The sequence below is a fragment of the Eublepharis macularius genome, chromosome 5, assembly GCF_028583425.1.
Source record: "Eublepharis macularius isolate TG4126 chromosome 5, MPM_Emac_v1.0, whole genome shotgun sequence".
NCBI lineage: Eukaryota > Metazoa > Chordata > Lepidosauria > Squamata > Eublepharidae > Eublepharis > Eublepharis macularius.
Window position 1 is genome coordinate 8,151,664 of NC_072794.1, and position 19,926 is coordinate 8,171,589.

At 43.8% G+C, this 19,926-nt stretch overlaps 1 protein-coding gene across 1 annotated transcript in view; it reads right to left on the reverse strand.

Moving 5' to 3' along the window:
• BSG (basigin (Ok blood group)) overlaps positions 1-19,926 on the reverse strand; it is a 60,160-nt gene that overhangs the window by 14,435 nt on the left and 25,799 nt on the right. Inside the window, exons 2-3 of the mRNA XM_054981594.1 lie at positions 6,865-7,024; positions 134-222 (exon numbers count right to left, since the gene is read on the reverse strand). Coding sequence (XP_054837569.1) covers positions 134-222; positions 6,865-7,024 — 249 coding nt within the window. The remainder of the gene's footprint in view (positions 1-133; positions 223-6,864; positions 7,025-19,926) is intronic.

A 19,926-nucleotide genomic window follows, 5' to 3' on the forward strand; every position in this document is an offset into this window, starting at 1 on the left:
TTGGTGCGGGGAGGGCGGAATACAAATGGAAACAAACAAACAAACAAACTTACTCTCACATTCCCTTCAACAGGAAAACTAAAGTGGTTTGAGAAGGGAGGGCATGTACACCCCCCCCCCTTGAAACAGTTACCTTTCACATACACAGTCCCTTTTGCAAGTGGGGTTGTCTTGAAGAAACATTCATATTCTCCTGAAGTTTCATGATCCACTTTCTCTAACCTGCGATGAAGACAAGCTTGTAAAGAAGTGTGAGCAGATTATAAAGCATGTTACCAATAAGAAGTCAGGAATGCCTGAACAGATGAGACTACAACCTTTGTCCACAAGTGGGACAAAACAGCAAGAAGGTGCTTTTTATTGAAGGCTACCACAATGCCCTTTTCAATCAAGATCACTGTTACCTCTAGACCCCCTCCCTGCTGGAAGCCAAAAAGCGCCACCAGTTCCCATGGCCTTATGCAGCTATACGAACAGGGAGAGTCTATCTTGTATTAAAGCAGTAACTCACGATAGGGGCTATGTGAAATAAAACACACTTGCAAGAGCAAACAGCCTGTTCCCACAAGGCTCCCAAGACCCTCATCGGGGTCCTTTCAGTGACTCTAAGGACTCTATGCACTCAGGCCACCATTTGCAGGATGACCAATCAGCATTCCTTTCCATTCATGGGTATCCCTGATAATGTGGACCTGCCCTGTAACCCAATCAAATAACCTTATCTCCTGCCCAATTACAGTCATACCTTTAGTAGCTCAAATGCCCCTTGACTTTCCTGGAGCTTCAGGAAACAGGCATAAAGGAGGCTGCCTTGGCCCCACCATTCTGAGTTGGTGTCTCCTCCCAAGCCTTCTTTTAGTACCCACAAAGAAGACACTCCCTCTTCAAGACAAGCAGGGTGTATGATCTAACTTGTCCTATCCTATTTTCCTTTTCTGACCTTCTCTTCCATGTCTTTCTTACATTCCTTCCCTGATCTTTAGCTCTGACCTTTTTGATCTATTTTTTAAATCTTGGCCAGCAGGCTCCCTCACTCTCCAGCCTTCTTCTCCACAGCTGTGGTCTCTTTCCTCTCCCACCTATCCTCTGATGACATACAAACACCTCCTCCCAGATTATTTTTTTCCCTGTTCTAGCCAAACGTGAGGGACATATTTGGGAGGCAAATTCTAAAGTTAACTGGGCACTAGTATCTGATTACTACTATAGTTTGGAACTGCATTAAGTAACCTGCAGATGTTGAACTGCTTAGAACTATCACGTATTTTGTATTTACAGCTGCTGGACTGTCTGTATACCTATAAATTGCTTACCATTCCTTTTTTTATTATGTATCTTTTGTTAAGCCAGTAACAATAAAATTGGCTAGTTTCAATCTTTCTCCCTGTGTCTCCTTCTGGAGGGGTATGAAGCCACAGCTCTGTCTGTGTACTGTCTAGTGCTGAGGTCCCCACTGATACCTTACCTGGAGCCACTGGGCTCCCCCAGACCCCGCCTCCGTAAAGGAAATCTGTTACCTGTGATAATGTGATAACCATTCATAGTCCCTATTTAGTCCCAGCTTGACAGAGTCAAATTTGCATATGAATTCCAATTCAGCAGCCTCCCATTGGATTTTGTTTTTGAAAGGTTTGTTGAACTACAGTGACCTTTAAGTCTTTGATGGAGTGTCCTGGTAGATTGAAGTGTTCTCCCACTGGTTTCTGGACATTAGCTATGGAGAACCTCAATCCCTCTTACTCTGTGGTTGGTTCTGCCTCCTGTAGCAGCCATTTCATGGCTGCACCCAGCATCCTGAGTCAGAATTCCCAAAGTGCCCAGAGGCTCATAAAGGTTGGGGGCCCTCTGGTCTAGTGTTTGGGATTTGAACATGTGGGGATGCTTACACATGTATACGCTGACACAGGTAACATCCAAAGCTCCCAAGACCCTCTAAATCTGATTCCTTAAATAATCTTTTCTGTCACTTATTCTGTTTGATAATAAAGAGCCAGGTAGCACCTTTAAGACTAACCAACTTCATTGTAGCATAAGCTTTCAAGAACCACCGCTCTCATCTGACAAAGAGTGCTGTGGTTCTCAAAAGCTTATGCTACAATAAAGTTTGTTAGTCTTAAAGGTGCTACTGGACTCTTTACTATTTTGCAACTACAGACTAACCTGGCTAACTCCTCTGGATCTTATTCTGTTTGATATGCTTATTTATATTTAAGACTATCATCTATTTTGGTGATGAGTGTGGGTGAGATGAAATGAGAGTTGTATACTTGAGTTTGGACGTCTCAATGGAATCTAGGTCTTATGCAAGGCATAGCAATGATGATAGCAACCTTCTTAGAACTCAAGAAATTTCTGAGCAGCAACCAGAATTGAAAGGAGAGAAAAGGAAGAGATCCTACAACATATGGTCTGGATCAGTGCTTAGACCCCTGGGAAAAGTCTGCAGCCCATTATGCACTGTAATACTGAAATGCTGTTTTGTTAAGTTGACCAGGCTTTTGTCACTATTTCAACACAAACTGTCCAGTTGAGAGAATTGAGGGCACGCAAGGGAGGCTGGGTTATAAATACTTTAATCCTTGCTCAGCTCCCTGAGGCTATGGGAAGAGAGGCACGTCTGCCCACCGCATGGAAGGGACATGATGCCTTGCTTCTTCAGCAGGCTGGGCCTGTGCCAACTGGGAAAGAGAAGTCATGGGAATCGAAAGTCTGTGAACACCATTACAAGGGGGATGGGAGTTTGGTTCCTGGGACTGTGAAGGCTTCAGCTGCAAGCTGTTAAGCTACAGCGGCCACTGAGGACATCCACTACACAGAAAAGGAAAAGGAAGTGCTGCAGGAAACCGAACTCTCCCTTCGGATTCAGAATACGTGTGGATAGCTCCATGTTCTGTTCTCCTTATTCAGAATGTTTTAACACCCCCACCCCATACAACATGTTTGAAAAAATAAATCCTCCTCAATTATATCACAAGACAAGTTTTTATTTGCATTGCCAGGACAATTTACTCACGCACAAAGCAAAAACAAACAAGGAATGGCTTAATTCATACCCAGGGAGAAAGAGATCTTCAAGGGAGACAGGATAAAGTTAAGGAAATGTTGTCCACAAATGGGCCTGGGAACTAAAAAGGAGGCTTGGTGAGGGACTTAAAGATTTACTGTGGTGGAAAGTTTGAGTATATGGTGAAGTAGTCTCTCCTCAACAAAAAGCTTCCACCACAAGATTCTGAACTCTCTGAGGTGCCACAAATCTTCTTTATGTTTTTGCTGCCACAGACTAGCACCCTGGCTTTTCAGGAATATATCAGATAAACTCGCTGACTCCTTTGATACAGGGCAGCTGCTTGGTCCAATGCTCTACAGTTTGTTTACTGAACGCAGGAGTATTGTTCTTTGTGTTAAGACTGGCTTGCTTGAGCCCCACAGTCTTAACACAAATAGGGCTGACTTCAATGAACTCAGAGGCTTGACAAGAGAAGTGAGTGAAGGGTGAGCCCTTCTCAAACACGAGCTTTTGCAAGCTCAAGCCCTCACTATTTCAGCAAGATGGAAACATGGTAAGCGGTCCAACGTGGATGAACAGAGAGCTCCAGAATAAGCTAAGGGAGAAAGAGGAAATGTTCAGGAAATGGAGAGAAGAACAGACCTCTAAAGAGGAATATATAAAGGTTACTAGGTACTGCAGATCAGCCATTAGAGAAGCCAAAGCTCAGTATGAGCTGGGTCTGGCCAGGGGGGCTTGCTACAATAAGAAAAACTTCTACAGATATGTGAGAAGCAAACACTAGGTAAAAGAGGCAATTGGACCGCTGTTGGGAGTGGAAGGAGAAACTCTGTTGGAGGACAGAGAAAAAGCAGACAGGCTTAATGACTTTTTTGCCTCTGTTTTCTCACTGAAGAACTTGAGCCCGTCTAGAGATGGTAGTAGACACGACAGGACACTTGGGGGGGCTAGTTGATATTGACAGAGAGGTTGTGGAGAGGCACCTGGCTGCACTGGATGAATACAAATCTCCTGGGCTGGATGGGGTGCACCCAAGAGTGCTGAAAGAACTTTCTAGAGAACTTGCAGAACCCCTGTCCATCATCTTCAAGGCCTCCTGGAGGACTGGAGATGTGCCACAAGACTGGAGAAGAGGGAATCTTATCCCAATCTTTAAGAAAGGGAAGAAGGACGACCTGGGAAACTACAGACTGGTCAGTCTGACTTCTGTGGCTGGGAAGATATTAGAGCAGATTTTAAAGGGATCAATCTGTAAGCATCTGAAGGACCGCTCAGTGATCCGGGGAAGTCAGCATGGTTTTGTCCCTAACAGATCTTGCCAGACCAACCTGGTTTCTTTCTTTGATCGAGTGACGAGCTTACTGGATCGTGCAAACTCTGTCGACGTGATTTACCTGTATTTCAGTAAAGCTTTTGATAAGGTTCCCCATGACATTCTAATGGGGAAACTGGAAGACTGCAGACTGGACTATAGGACGGTTCGGTGGACTGGGAACTGGTTAGAGGACCGCACTCAAAGAGTGGTGCTCAATGGTGTTTCATCAGATTGGAGGGAGGTGTACAGTGGGGTGCCACAGGGCTTGGTTTTGGGCCTGGTACTTTTCAATATTTTTATCAATGATCTGGATGAAGGGGTAAACAGGCTACTCATTAAATTTGCTGATGATACCAAATTGGGAGGAGTGGCAAACGCCCAAGAAGATAGAGTTAAAATTCAACAAGACCTGAATACTCTGGAGAAGTGGGCAGCTGTGAACAGGATGCAATTCAACAAAGACAAGTGCACAGTATTACATCTGGGCCACAAAAATGGGAAGCACAAATACAGGATGGGGGATACACTTTTGAGTAGTAGTGTATACGGAAGAGATCTTGGAGTAAGAGTGGATTGTAAACTAAGTATTTGCAGTCAGTGTGATGTGGTGGCAAAAAAGGCAAACTCAGTCATGGGCTGAATCAAAAGGGCAATAGCGTCGAAATCGCAGGTCATAGTCCCTCTCTATACTGTCTTGGTCAGGCTGCACCTGGAGTACTGTGTGCAGCTCTGGAGGCCTCACTTCAAAAACGTGGACAAAACTGAGAGGGTGCAGAAGAGAGCAATGAGAATGATCAGGGGTCTGGAGACTGAGCCCTACGAGGAATGGCTGAGGGCCTTGGGAATGTTTAGTTTGGAGGAGATTGAGGGGGGGACATGATTGTTCCCTTTAAATATTTGAAAGGCTGTCATTTGGAGGAGGGCAAGGAGCTGTTCCAGTTGGCAGCAGAGGGTAGGACTCGAAGCAATGAGCTTAAATTACATGCAGAAAGGTACCAGCTGGGTATTAGGAAAAAATTTTTCATGGTCAGAGTAGTTCAAAGTTGGACTCAGCTGCCTAGGGAGGTGGTGAGCTCCCCTTCACTGGCAGTTTTCAAGAAGAGGCTGGATGAATATTTGTCAGAGATGCTTTAGGCTCATCCTGCATCGGGCAGGGGGTTGGACTTGAAGGTTTGTATGGCCCCTTCCAACTCTGTGATTCTGTGAATGAGGGTGTGTGCCCATTTCTTCCTTTGTTCAGAAAAGCTGACCTCACCCCATTCTAAATACCTAAGCAATGCCCAGTGTACAGCTGGGATACCTAATGTACAGCTGGGATTCTAGTAACACCAACAGGGACAAATAGAGATGATATGTGGTGCTCCTACCTTTTCCAAAGTGGTTTATAAGGTTTTCCCTTATGAGCTCCTAAACTCACCCTTGACCTCATCAAGCCCATGCAAGGGCCAAATAAAGCCAAATTATGGGCAAATAATGTTCTCCAAATCTTGAGGGAAGTTTAAAGACAATGAAACATGCTGTCGGAAAGGGCTCTGCCCAACCCATATGTGGAGGCGGGATCCTATTGACTTGCTTTAAAGGACTATTTCTTCACTGTATATACACTGATGCCAGCAAGACAGGGTTTGGCTGGGTGCTGAATGAACACGAGGACAGCCCAGCTGGAACACAACAGTTTCTAACAGCCATCAACCAAATGCTGATTTTGCCCGGCCATTTCTATTTTGTCTTCTGGACTGCTCCAGGCTAAGTGCCTTACGCATAACAAAACCTTCCATGGCCTACAACACCTCTCCACTCGTATCCATACCTCCTTCCCCTTGAACTTCAGATCTCTATGCTCTCCTTCCCTACTGAAGCCAAGCCCAAATAACTGGAATGGATGCATTTTCTTCTACTTTTTATTCCATTTCCTTCCCCTTATACTAAAATTTAAGACTATAAGCTCCCTAGAGCAGGAATCTGTCTTTTTATCCTTTTTAAAGTGCTATGCATGTTGATGGTGCTAGACAAACAATGCAGCCAACTGCACCATCCTTAATCATCTTTTAAAAATAAGGAGTCCCAACTATGCTGAACATTTTAGCTGCTGATGTTTTGCAGCCATACTATTACACCATCATCTGATCAATGTACTTAGGACTGCCTATGCTATTCCAACCATACTCCTTTCTGCACATTCCTGTGTGCCAGATGCACTGGCTCAGTGCATCTACACTGATGAAACACTAGAGGCTCAAGTTGCCACCCTGGTTTAAGGGCCTTCATACATGATCTTGCTTTGCACTGTAGACCACAATATGGTGTGGCAAGCTGTTGTGGACATGCAGCTCCAAACGACCCCTGAAGTTCTCACCAACTACACAACATTCTGCAAAACTAAGCCAGGGGCTCTTCATAGCATCAATATACTTAAGATTTCTGCAGGTCAAGCAACTGGTTTCACTCTTCCAGATCTGGAGGTGATCTTCCACTTGACTCACCCGAGACAATACATTCACTACACTCCCTGCCCCGCCCCGCCCGCCCCCAAGATACCTACATGTAGGAGGTGGAATCCGCAGAAGTGTCATCTGACTGAATCTTTGTGTTCCCCTTCATCCAGTAATGGCCTCTGATTGCTGTTGGTGCTCCACTTATGTTACAAGAAATGACAACATCCAAGCCATCAGTTACCTCTCGTGAGGTTGAGATTGTGGGGCCTGGTTTTTGAGAAGGAAAGCAAAGCTAGGTCAGGGTAATGCAACCAAGACAGCAGTTTCAGTGAGAAGGAAAAGGAAAGACAACCTTGCTTGTGCTGCTGACCCTGATCAACTGCTGAAATGCAAGAACAGATGTACAGGGAGCGCTAACACATAGTGGCTTGCTTCTAGCCTTTGCACCATCAACTACTACAAATACAGCAAACCAACTAGGTTTCAAGGAAAACTTCTAGAGGTTACGTTGCTGGGGACGGGGGAGAAGCTGGAGGCTTCTAAGCCTTATACAGCACCATACCTACCTTAGCCAACTCCAAATATTGCTGTCAGAAGAAAGCTAATGAAATGTATGCAAACCTGACCAATTTGCATAGTTTATCCTGAGCAGAATATTTGTGTTTGGGGGGACACAGCTCAGCACATATACTCATCCAGACCCTAGATGGACCCTCCCAAAGACACCATTCATGGAAATCCACACCATTCTCTTTCTGCTGTGTACTTTTGCACATGGAATGTTTTAAAGAGGACCATTTAGAACCTTTTAAATACAATCTTCTCATAGCTGGCTCCAGGAAAAGAACAAGTACCATAAAGGCTGCATTCTCTACAGTCTTTCTTGTCTCTGAAATCCAGTCAAAATGGGAAGTAGGTAATTGTATCTGTTTTTACCCTCCTGTAAAAAGTGTGGGAGTTTTCATTTCAGTCATGAAATGGTTAAACTGTTTGTGTTACCTACTTAATTAGTAAACATACTTTGAATGTAACCATTAGAGCTTTGAATAAGATTCCCGGTGTAGAAAGGGGAGTCACCAAGCATAATGAAGTAGGATTAGGATTTTCTATTGGGCAGTTTGTTTATTGGGGGCAATTAATTGATGCTCTGTACTGAAGTTTTATTGCTCTTTGCTCACTTCCACTTTTTCACTTCTTCTTGTCTCTTCTCTAAGTCACTTAACTAGCAAGATGTAGTCAGCTTAGCAATTTATTATTTTCTCCAAATGTAACCCTAATTTTTATCCTTTAGTAAAGTATTCTTACAGAGCTACACTGGAGTGTGTGTGAATCTATTCTCATTATTTCCAATGCGCAATATTTGCACAATCTCTGCTATATTTTCCTACAAAAAGTTATCTACTATACTGGACTGAGACCAGTATAAAACCCATACCTTTAGAACTCAATTTAACAACTACCCTCTTGCCCTCCAAATAACAAACCCCCGGAGCACCCATAAATGTTCATCCTAGTCAACTGTCAGGTCCAGCCAGCATTTCTATTTCAAGACTAAGCTGCTGTGGGAAGTTTCTTCATATATTCAAACCAATTTAGGACCAATCTCCCATGCCCACCCATTTTCCAAGGAAAAGGAATCCAACAGGGCTGAAAGACACTCTTGAGGTTTGTCTCCTAAAGAATTTTTCATTAAGGAACCCCCAATAAGCTCCCAAGGCACTTCAAGATTTCCCCTGATCAGTTTGAAAACCACTGACAGAGGATGCTAAAGTGAGATGTCGGAATGAAAGTACTCCTCTCACTGAAATGCAAACCTGAGAAGTAGCAAACGTGATTTCTATCAGCTCATTCAAAGCTGCTGCCATTAAACTGCCAGTAAGCAGTTTTCTGTGCAGCTTTACAAAAGTGGACTTTCAGCTCTGCGTGGGGAAGGGGGAGAGGCACAGCACACAAAATTAGCCACATTACCAGTGTTACACAAACTCAGAGTGGCCATTTCAAAAATGGATGCAGTTACCACAAAGAACATACAAAGGTTTTCAACATCTGCCACCCCTCAATAACAGGTGGAAAACCACTAAAAAAGCAAGACTGTATATATGCAAGCAGAGAAACTGGAAGCTGAAGGGAAAAGCAGGAAGCAGAGGCCAGATGCTGAATAGGAGCACTAAGGAGAAAGAGGGAGGCACTCTAACCTCTGCAGCCTTCTAATAGGTACAGGATCATCAGGTGGTCTTTTTGATAGGAGGCTACAACCCTTTTTGAGCAGGGCCAAGGTAGATCACTCAACAGTCGTGAGGGATAGTAACAGAGGGATGGGAGGTCTCAAATTGCTACACAATTGGGGCACGACGGTGCAAGTGGATTTTTGGAAAGTCACAACACAGGTGAAGTGTGGCTGAGATGTGGCAAAGCTTGAGACATCTCAATGTTCAAGCAAACACCAACACCTCGAGACTACCACTCACGCTCAATGACAAACACGTTCGCCTGGGAACGGATCCACTTGACTTTGGGGCTCTTCGACAAGTGGTTGCGATCGGGGTCGTTGCTGGCCCGGCATTCATATGTGCCAGAGTCGTTGAGCGTGAGATTGGTGACGTAGATGGTGCTAGTAGAGTGCTGCTTGTAGGTGGCGTTGATTGCGACCCGATCCTGCCAGGCGCCATCCCACAGCTGGACAACAGTCTCGTTGGGCTCAGCCCCCTCGAACCACCACTGGATCTCTGGGATGGGGTTGCCGATGGCCTCACAGTGCAATTCCACACTGTCCTCAGTCAGCTTCTTTTGAGACAGTGGTGACTTTATAAAGCCAGCTATGAGTCAAACAGGTGTTAGTGAAAAATGTTAGTACAAAGAATGAAAAATTAGCAGCTTTCATAAAAAGAAAGCATAATGGTAACTCCACTGCTGCGTCTGGTGCCACCATTACAAGATGCATGGCCACTCTTTGCCACCCATCAGATGACCATTTGCAATGGGATATAATAGGATAACGCCAAACATCTTCTACAGGATCTTGAACTCTGAATCTCATTTCTGTTTTTTATGCTTTGCTTTTGTGGGCTTGCAGCACACAAGCAAAAGATGAGAAATAAGCAGGAGCCACAGGAGAGCTCTTCGTTATTTTTCTTAACTTATCAATTACAACGGTCAAAGTCTTTATTTTTCTCACACATCATCTACTTAGCTTTCATACCAACAGCTTATTGAGTCAGAACAAGCACTAAGTACTTGCTGGTATGCCATGCACAATCTGTGCTGGGTTGCTGGATTAGCCAAAAAAGATCGTTTTAGGTGGGTAGACATGTTCGCCTGCAACTGAACAGCACAATTTGAGTCCAGCAGCATCTTAAAAACCAACAAGATTTTCAGGATATAAGCTTTCGAAAGCTTATACCCTGGAAATCTTGTTGAGTCTCTAAGGTGCCACTGGACTCAAATACTGCATTAGCCAAAAAAAGTCCTTCAGCAGAGGCTTAACAAACCGCAGAGGGGATGAAAAGAGCTGTCAACAGAACATTACTGCAGCTCAGAATGTTCTTCCTTTGCAGCAGGGTCACAAAGCAGATTCCTTTTTGCACAAATTCTGCACCTGTGGCCAAATTCATGCAGAATTATTTGATGGTATCACATGCTGCAAAAGGGCACCAGAAACATCCATTTGGGAGCTCTCAAACATTCCACTGCTCACCAGACTTTGCAGAGTGACTCAAATTCTCTGAGCATGAAGCAAATTCTGCAGTTGCATCATTCTAACACATTTTAGTAGCAAGATTTTCAAGAGTTCACAACTTCAAAGGGCAGGCAACAGCAAAATGCAGGTAAGAGTAGCTAAGCATTCTGGACAGATGGGACCTTGTTAGTTTCTCATCAAATGGACTTTTTACTGTTTTCCCATATTCTCTCTGGCTCATTACATTTCTGTTCAGCAGTTATTTACAGCTCGCTGTCAGACTACGGATGACAGGTTATGGCAGACAGATCCCTGGATCACTTCAGCAAGACACACGTCCTTGGCTAAATGACTTTTATTCAAGAAATCAATCTTGTTACATATACACAGGTCCATAGGAGTACGTGAAGTTAAAGGCAGGTAAGCGTGGTAACTTCTCATTGAAAGGAATAAGGCTTCAGGCTGCTGCAAAGCGATATACCCCAACAACCCCCTCCCTCCTGAACCACAAATTCACAGGCAGTCTGGGAAACAGCTTCGGAGTTCACACACTAGACAGACAAGGTACCAAGTAATGCAACACTTCAGACACTCAAGGTCAAGTCTAAACAATATCAATAGAAGAGACTGTCCGCAGCTGCTGGCTATGCTGTGAGACTGAGGAAACGAAAGTGGTTATGGAAAGTACTTATCAGTTACAACATAAGACCAGGTATACTGAGGTAACTCTGGACCATACACTTAATATTGGCACAGTCAAACATGACACTTGCAGAAACTACGAAGTGCAGAATTCCATTCTATGGGATACAAATGACATTTCAGCTGTTGAACTAGTAACACAGTTCACATAGTTCCAGGAAAAACCCGGATGTACCTGAAATCTTTCTTTCTGATGCTACTGTGCGAATAGCAGCATGTTCCAATACTGAGGCCAGTCTGTTTTTATAGATTTAAGAACAAGACAAAACTGCATCAACTGCATTTGCTCAGATCTACTTCTTGGTATTCCCATCTTCCCTATTGTTGATTTTACTGATGGCTGACACAGAATGCAATTCCCTCCCCACCTTAATACTACTGGATCTTGGAGATTCAAGAAAGACAAAAGGAAATGCTCATTCATACAGAGTAGGCAACTTGCAGAATTCACTTCTGAGACACTGTGATGGTCACTGGCTCAAAAGAGGGTTAGGCAAATTTATGGCAGACAGGTCAATCAACGGCTACTAGCCATGGCAGCCATATGGGACATCTGGGTTCAGAGACAGATTGTCAGATGCTGGGGGGGGAGGCAGTGTGAAGAGGGTTGCTGCCCCTTGGGCCTGGTTGTGGGCTTCCCTGTAGCATCTAACTGGCTACAGTTGGAACGTACCATTGGATACTCACTGCGAAGGGTCCTCCTCCTCTGAGGAAAGGAGGACATCTTGATGGGTGATTCCCACCCTCCATTCAGGGAGGCAGGAACAAGTTTTCTACTTCCTGTCTTCCTAGTGGGAGTCACCCTTTCTTTCAGTTTTGGCAACTCCAAAAGCAGTTATAGCATCATAATTATGAATACGACACTCTAGAATTGAATAACAAGGAGAAAGCTGAGTAACAAACATGTTAAGGAGAAATAACAGGACAGGAAGTGAATTTGTCAGGCAGAAGAAAGTGAAAAGACAATGACTTTGGGAGGGGCAAGATGTCCTCCTTTCCTCAAAGGAGAAGGACCCTTCACGGTGAGTATCCAATGGTCCATTCTCCCTCTGAGGTGGAGGACATCTTGATGGGACCTCCCAGAGCAGTGTCCCTATTTTATCGGTGGGTCATTGCCATCTGGTCATAAGATATGTTGTGATACTCTTCTGCCAAATGCTGCATCCGCTGAGTCATAAATGTTCAGCTTATAGTGTTTAACAAAGGTAGATACAGATGACCAAGTAGTTGCCTTGCAAATCTCTTAACTGTAGCATGTCTGGCAAATGCTGCGCTGGATGCAGCACTTTGTATTGAGTGAGTAGTAATCCTAATCTAGTTTTTTAATTTTGTGTGCTTTGACAATGCATGCGTTGTTACTGTTAATCGTAGATTTAGACATCCTCATTCCTTTATTCGGTGAGAAAAGAGATAAATAAGGAAGCAGTTTTCCAGATTTGCTTTTTTCTATAAAGAAATGCTTTCTGAATAAGTCTTATGTCCAAAGTATGCCACATTTCTTCTTTGGGATGAAAAGTATTTGGGATGAAAAGGAGACATAATTCCACTGATCTGTGGGAGAGATCACTTTTGGCATGAAGGTAGGATCTGTTCTCAGGACCACTTTGTCCTTGTGTAAGATACGTAGCTCAAGCTAATTAACAGGGTACCCGGTTCTGATACCCTTCTTGCAGATGTAACTGTGGAGAGGAACAAAGTCCTCAAGCATGTAAGAGGAATTTCCTTGACATGCTCTCAAAGGGGTGTCCAGTATCAGCATACAGAACAGTATGGATTTTCCAAGTCAGAAATTGGTGAACCTGTGGCAGATCCTTCAGAGTAGCACACTAGAGGGAGCTGCATATGAGAGGATCTGGGCAGACTCAGACTCTAGTACTGTGGCAGTACTGTTGTTAAGACTGTGGCGTGACATCTTAAGATTGAGGCTCTGAGACCGTTTGCAAGACCAACCTGTAGGAAGTATAGAATGGATCTGGTTTTGGGTTTCATGACATTAACCCCTTTTTCTTTTGCATCTCCCATGAAGGCTTTTTATGATGCATTATATATCCTGTTATAGATGCAGAGAAGTTAGCCGTGTTAGTCTGTGGTAGCAAAATCAAAAAGAGTCCAGTAGCACCTTTAAGACTAACCAATTTTATTTTAGCATAAGCTTTCGAGAATCAAGTTCTCTTCTTCAGATGCCTGATACAGAGACTGGTCAAACACAGAAGAGCAGAGGGAAGAGGCGATTAGGGGGGGAGGGGGAGGGAGCAATCAAAACATTCCTTTGCTAGTATATGTAAACATCTCCTTTTGGTGTGTGTATCAGTTGGCTTCAAAGGAGTTTGCCCTGTTAGTTTGTAGAAGCCAAACAGCTAGACCATCCAATTCCAATGCAGTATGGGCCTTCGATAACCACAGCTCTCCCTGCCAGATCCTGTTAGTGGACTGTCTCCTAGAGGCCAGTTGCATGTTGGTTACTTCTTGAGAATAACCTAGCCGAGAGAGTCTTGCTCACTCTCCATGCAGTTAAATGCAGCTATTGCAGGTGTAGATGTGGAATTTGGCATCGCTGAAGCATATTGGAGAGATATTGGAGAAGACAGTGGTGGAAGTGTTGACAGCTGTTGAAGAGCAGAGAGCTGTGGGAGCTGAGGGCACTAGGGTGCTACTAATATGATTTCTACTTTGTTTGTTTGTGTTCTCCTATCTTCCCGATTGGCTTCAGGAGAATTGGAGTGGTTGAAAGGCAAACAGCAGAATGCTTGGCCACTGAGATGTCAACGCATCGGTTACTTTGGCCTCAGGATGGAAGCACCTGGTGAAATTGGTCAACATGCTGTCTGTTCTGATTAGAACATGTTCTTCTAGTATTTGTGGTCTGAAGTGTAGTAGGGCTAGATAAATTGCTCAAAGCTCCAGTAGGTTGACAGAGGGTCTCATCTCACTGCTGGACTGTTGAACTTGCACTGGTGGATCTTCTAGTGCAGCTCTCCATCCAGACAGACTGATGTCCGTGGAACCTGTTCCATTACTGGAATGCAGTGCTGCTTACCTTGCAAAAGGCTGGTCATAGTTGTCCACCATATGAGGCTTTTAAAAATATATTATTATTATTATTTTATTTTTACTGTGAGGGGGAACTGAATGGACTTTTCTTGTTCATAATTTGTAGTTAGAAGAGTCTCAGAAGTCTGTAAGGGTCTTGTATGTAGTTGACCTCACTGGATGGCGGCGATACTCAGAATTAGTAGACCCATCAGTTTCACCAATGTCATCAATAAATACCTGGCCTTGATGGTCACGTGACATCTCCTTTCTCTTCTTTGCCACTGCTCCAATTAGGAACAAACAATTGTGTGTTGTTCTAATAAGGCTTCCAGATGTTCTAGTCACTGGGTTATAAAGAACTTCTCTGTAAGTTGATCAGGAACTGTAAGCTTGTAGGCATGCAGAGCTTAACCTGATCAGCAAGTCATCCAGGCGTGTAGATGAATGCTTTTCCTCCCTTAGCTTTATACTGGGTTGATCAAATTCTTTGTGAAGGCCCTCGGTGCCCTAGAGAGGCCAAATGGAAGTACTCTGAACTGTAAATGGAGCCCAGCCGCGCAGAAATGGAGGAGTCTTTAGTGCCTGGGCAAGATCAGAATGTGGAGATATGCTTCAATTAGACCTAGTATAGTAAGGTACTCCTTTGGTGTAGATTGGCCCTGAGATCCATGATGCCAGGGTCTGAACCTGGGTCCTTCTGTATGCAAGGCAGGTGATCTGCCACTGCGCTATGGGCCCTCCATTAGTAGGGATTCTGTGATGGATCTCATTGTCTCCAAACTGAGATGCCTAAGATTTATGAACTTGTTGAATATTTTAAGTCTAGTATCACCCTCCAATCTCCGTTCTTTTTGGCACTGTGAAGAATATGGTGTACACTCCTTTTCCTCTTGTCTTGGGGGAGTGGAGGTATGAGAAAGGAGGGATGCACTTACCTGTAACAAAAGTGCTGTCTATTTGGACCAAAGAATTCAGAGTCTCTGTAAAGTCACAGCAACAGTCACTATGAAACACACAGTTATCTGAAAAAGTAAACTGAACTCACAAAAATACATAGCAAATAAATGTTAGTTCTTAGGGAGCCACTGGGCTTTTGTCTTTTCCTACAAGGATGCAATCTGCTATTAGAGATGATCAATGGCCCCAGTTCAAAGCACTTTGGCCCATATCCTTTATGCCCTAGGATAGGGTTAAACATGTTTCATACTCCCTTCAAGGGGATGGCAGAGAGGTCATAATGACCAGTTCATCAGTAGCTTAAAGGAAAAATTGCAACAGAGAATTCTGGTTCTTACATAGACTAACCGTTTATAGCGTTTGCTGTCTACAGAGAGTGAAATAAGAGATGAGGTGCGATTTAATCTGTAGATTCTCAACAACAACAATAATGACCACTGGAACTAAGAATATATTTGCTAAGGGTTACAGCAGAGTCCCTGCCAGTAGCCAATTCAAAGAAAGTTTGCTCCTCAAGGACTTCTTGCCCCGGGGCACCTTTCTGAGTATAAAGATGGTTGTGTTTATCTAAACTCCAGCTTTCAGCCCCAGTGGGGGCTCCAAGGTGTATACAACATTTCACATCTTTCCATTCTAGCCACACAACAAACTCAAACGTAAGCCAGGCCTAGAGAATGCCACAGGCCCAAGGCCACAGGAAGGTCACCCAAGGAGAATGGCATGAGAATCTGGATCTCTTAGATCCAAGCCCAACACTCCAGCCATAACACCAAACTGTCTCTTGTTAAAAATTGTGTCATACAGAAAAGATTCCAGGGATAGGATGAACACAATTGCAGCAATAACTCTCTCAGCATAGGCAATTGTAATGCTGTGGAATCTGTTTCATGTTTTATGTTAGTCCCAGGATACTAAAAACTGGAGCAGTTCCACTCCAGTCCAGGGTTTACTCATGTCTACATGAGCTGGCTGCAGGCCTGCTAGGCCTTGTTTCTCCAGAATAAAGTTACTCTGTGTTGATTAAAAGAGATTGAGAACCCCGGGGAGAGCAGGCCCCATTCCCTGGAGGAAGAAAGGGCGTGTAGGCATATATGGAACCAACAGGGAGAAAAAATTTCACTATCTGCATATGTTTCAGTTTCCCTTTCCTTTTCTGGTATAGGTTTCCTTTCTAGCTGCCTCAGAGGGCCTGCTAGGATTCCCTTTGTATGAAATGGTCTCTCCCAGTTCCCTGTTTGGGGGGTAGAAGGCCTAGAGGAAGGACCACAGGGAAGCCTCTCTCTTCCCTCAGCACTCGAAAATTGGCAGTCTCCGTTTATGTAATCAAGTTTAGGAAATCTGGGAATAGCATTGCAGTGCCTGACCCAAGTAAACCATCAGCAGCCCTGGACCCTCTTAAACAATTTTTATTGGATGGGTTGACATACAATTCATTCATATCTTACAAATACATTTCCCCTTTTGTCCCTAGATGCAACCCAACCCCTCCCCCTCCCCCCTTTTCTGTGCAGACTCCCAACAGCACTACGGTCCCGTATTTTCTTATTATTTGTTCTATATTGCTTTTCCTTTATCCCTACTAACTAGAGGTAAAATCCTAACTTACCATTACTTAATACAATTCTATAACTATTAATAAGCTATTAAAAAGCCATCAGAACATATTTCTTTTGCTCATATACATTTCCCATTTTTTTTATCAAAATACATTTAGCTTAATATTTTCCCAAATAACACTATAGATTAAAATTAACAATTTAACCTTTCTCTTATTTCCTTCTACAATTATATATAGATTTGCTTAGTATCAATTTGCATAGTTAACTTTCCATTACATTTCCCAATTTTTCCATGTCTTAATTTGCTAATTTCTTCATTTAGCTCACGACATTTCATTTGCATCATACATCCCAATTCTACAAATAGACAAACAATTAAAAAAAAACTATTAACAATTTTGCCTTCCTCTTAATTCCTTCTACCATTTTATATATAAATGTATTTAATATCAATTACCTAGTTAACTATACATTACATTTCCCTTATTCACTTTAACCTAATTTACTAATTCTTCAATTGACTTTTAACCTTAAAACCCCCATACATCCCACTTCTAAGAAATGAAAAATAAACTCTTCAGACTTTAAACTGTGGCCTTAGTCTTTTAAGTAACTCCCACTTGTAACTTGATTCTTGTATTCGTATTGCTTTTCTCGGCTTTCTTCTTCACTTGAATTCTTCTATCACTTGGTAGCTTCTTCCACTTGAAGTAACTGGAGATGGCTCTCTCTTTCATGCTTGTTGTTAATCCTTGCACTTGATTCTTTAGAAATGCTGACACGTCTTCATTCAGATCTTCTTGCAAGTACTGCTCCGTTTCTCCTCGCCCCTCGCGTTTTTGTTGTTTACATCCTGCTGTTTTGTAATCAATTTCTGCCACCTGCTCGTCTCCTTGAGTTGTCTGCCTAGTTGCTTGCTCTTCATCTTTCAATTCCACAACTGTTTTAAATATATCCTTAGTGCTTTTAATTAAACTTTCTTTCATTTCCCGAATAAGTTGTATCAACTCTTTATGTCCCTCTGCAATTTTTTCTCCCAGTGATTTTATAGCTGATCGCATAGCAGCCTGCCGTTTCTTCTCCCCTCTCTTCAAATTTACACTAGATTTCCCCCCCCCCACATCTTCTTTATCTTTTGCTTTAAATATTCGTATTATTTTAATCTCACCAGATATCGGGCGGAGAGTCTCTATAGCAACTTTAAGGTAGTTCAAAGTGATGAATATCCCCTTCCTCTTGCCTTCTCACTGCTATATTTCGCGTTGCTTCTTCAGGGACTTCTTTGCTACTTTACTTCCTCCTTCCTGTTTTCCAAATCAAGCCTCTCTAGGCAGTTCCGCTCGATGTTCTTCTTGCTCCGTTCTCTCGCGATGTTTACTCAGCCATTCCTCCACCTCCTCCCCTTTTCTCACAGCCAGCTATCTCTCTCCAAACCGCAAGTATGCATAAACAAAAGTTATTTTCTCTTCTTTTACGCTTTATAATCCTTCAAATTTCAAATCTTCCTTCAAGATGTCTTGCTCCTGTCTTATTTTATCATCTCAGTCCACAATTTTCATTTTTAGTAAAGATTTTCCTTCTCTTTTTAAATCCGAAAGCCAAATAAAGTTCTTTTACCTTGATTTGTTCCGTTTGGGTCTTTCGTGCTGCCTCAATCGTTACCTATTAGCCAAATCTGGTTCTGAAGCTTGGGTCCTGGCGGGCTTATGCCGAACAACGACTCAAAGAGTGCTGCAGAGATGTTAGCTCGTCCTTCTTCGAGAGTACCTCAAAGCGGTGTGGGAGATCCATCGTCCTGGACCCTCTCCCCCCACTGAGATCTCGCTCTCTCTGGAACTTGTAGCGTTCTGGCTCCTCTCCTACCTGGAGAGAAGTGGCAGCCGGTGATCTGAGCACCTGGCCTGCCCAAAACAGTCACTCTTGACGGTCCAGCTCCCTGGACCGCTTCAGCCCACCATTAGCCAAACCGGAAGTCGGCAGCCCTGGACCCTGAGGCCATTGCTATTTGGTGCTCTCGCTGGGTCCTGCACCTATTGATTGCTTCGGATGTGGGAAACCATTCTGCAGCCGCCTCCTGGTCTGTTGGCAAGGTTGCCAGCATTGGCAAGGCCAGAAATGGCTGCCCTGGCTTTCTGAGGTAAGATAAGCTAGTTTTTTTTTTAAAAAAAATCTAGTGACATTTAGGAATTCCTGAGGTACTACCATGGGTCCCCATCCCATTGCATTACTCATGAGTAGCCCTCCTTTGTTCGCCATGGGCTCTGGAGGCACGAATGATTGTTGAATCTCAGACTGGCTTGGCTGCCCCGCACTGGGTCTTACGGCATTAGACTGGCTTAAGGACGTGGAGAAATCCACTCCATAGCTGCCTCCCAGCTGTTTGGCAATGTAGCAAGGCCAGAAATGGCTGCCGTGTTTCCTTTGCCCAGGGAGGAATAGCACCTTTTGCACTTCCAGTCTCTTTGCGAAATGAGTGGCCGCAGCTGTGGCTTCCTTACGGTTTGCCCCACTGTCTCTGGGGTTGTTGCCAGGAAGCAGCGGTGAGGGGGGCTTCCAACTCTCCTTCGGAGAGGAATCCTATTGTGATGGAAGAGCATGTTCTGCTGGTCCATGATTCTGTCTTGCCATGAAATGGCCGCCACAGCCGAAGGAAGGAAGCAGGCATGCATGGAGAAGGAGAATAGCAAGGAGGTAGAGTAGAAGGGAGTAAACAGGGCAAGAATCAGGTTCTGGAAAGTAAAAGCGAAGGAAAGGAAGAAAAACAGTTGAAAGGCAAGGCAGCGCACGGATGAAGCTGCTTTCCCTGTTGAGGCAGAAATGAAACGGAAAGAAAGGGTGACTCCCTCTAGGAAGACAGGAAGTAGAAAACTTGTCCCTGCCTCCCTGCCTAGAGGATGGGAATCACCCATCAAGATGTCCTCCGCCTCAGAGGGAGAACAGTACATTAGTTACCCCTGCAACGTCTACAGAATGGGGCAAGCAGCATAATGCAATAGCTAAGTGATTCTCTATGCATTAGGTTTTCCTCATAAGGGACCTGTTTAGAACAACAGTTAAGAGAATAAGCTCTGATCCAGGAGGTCCTAGATTCAAATCTCATCTGTCACAAATTAACCAGGTGGCCTTAGGCAAGGCATTCACAGCCCCCTTCTCTCCCACATCTATGGTAATACTAGCTTCCTTTACAGGGTTGTTGTACAAGAATGTGAAATACTCTGATCACCAAAAGTACTACAGAGAAG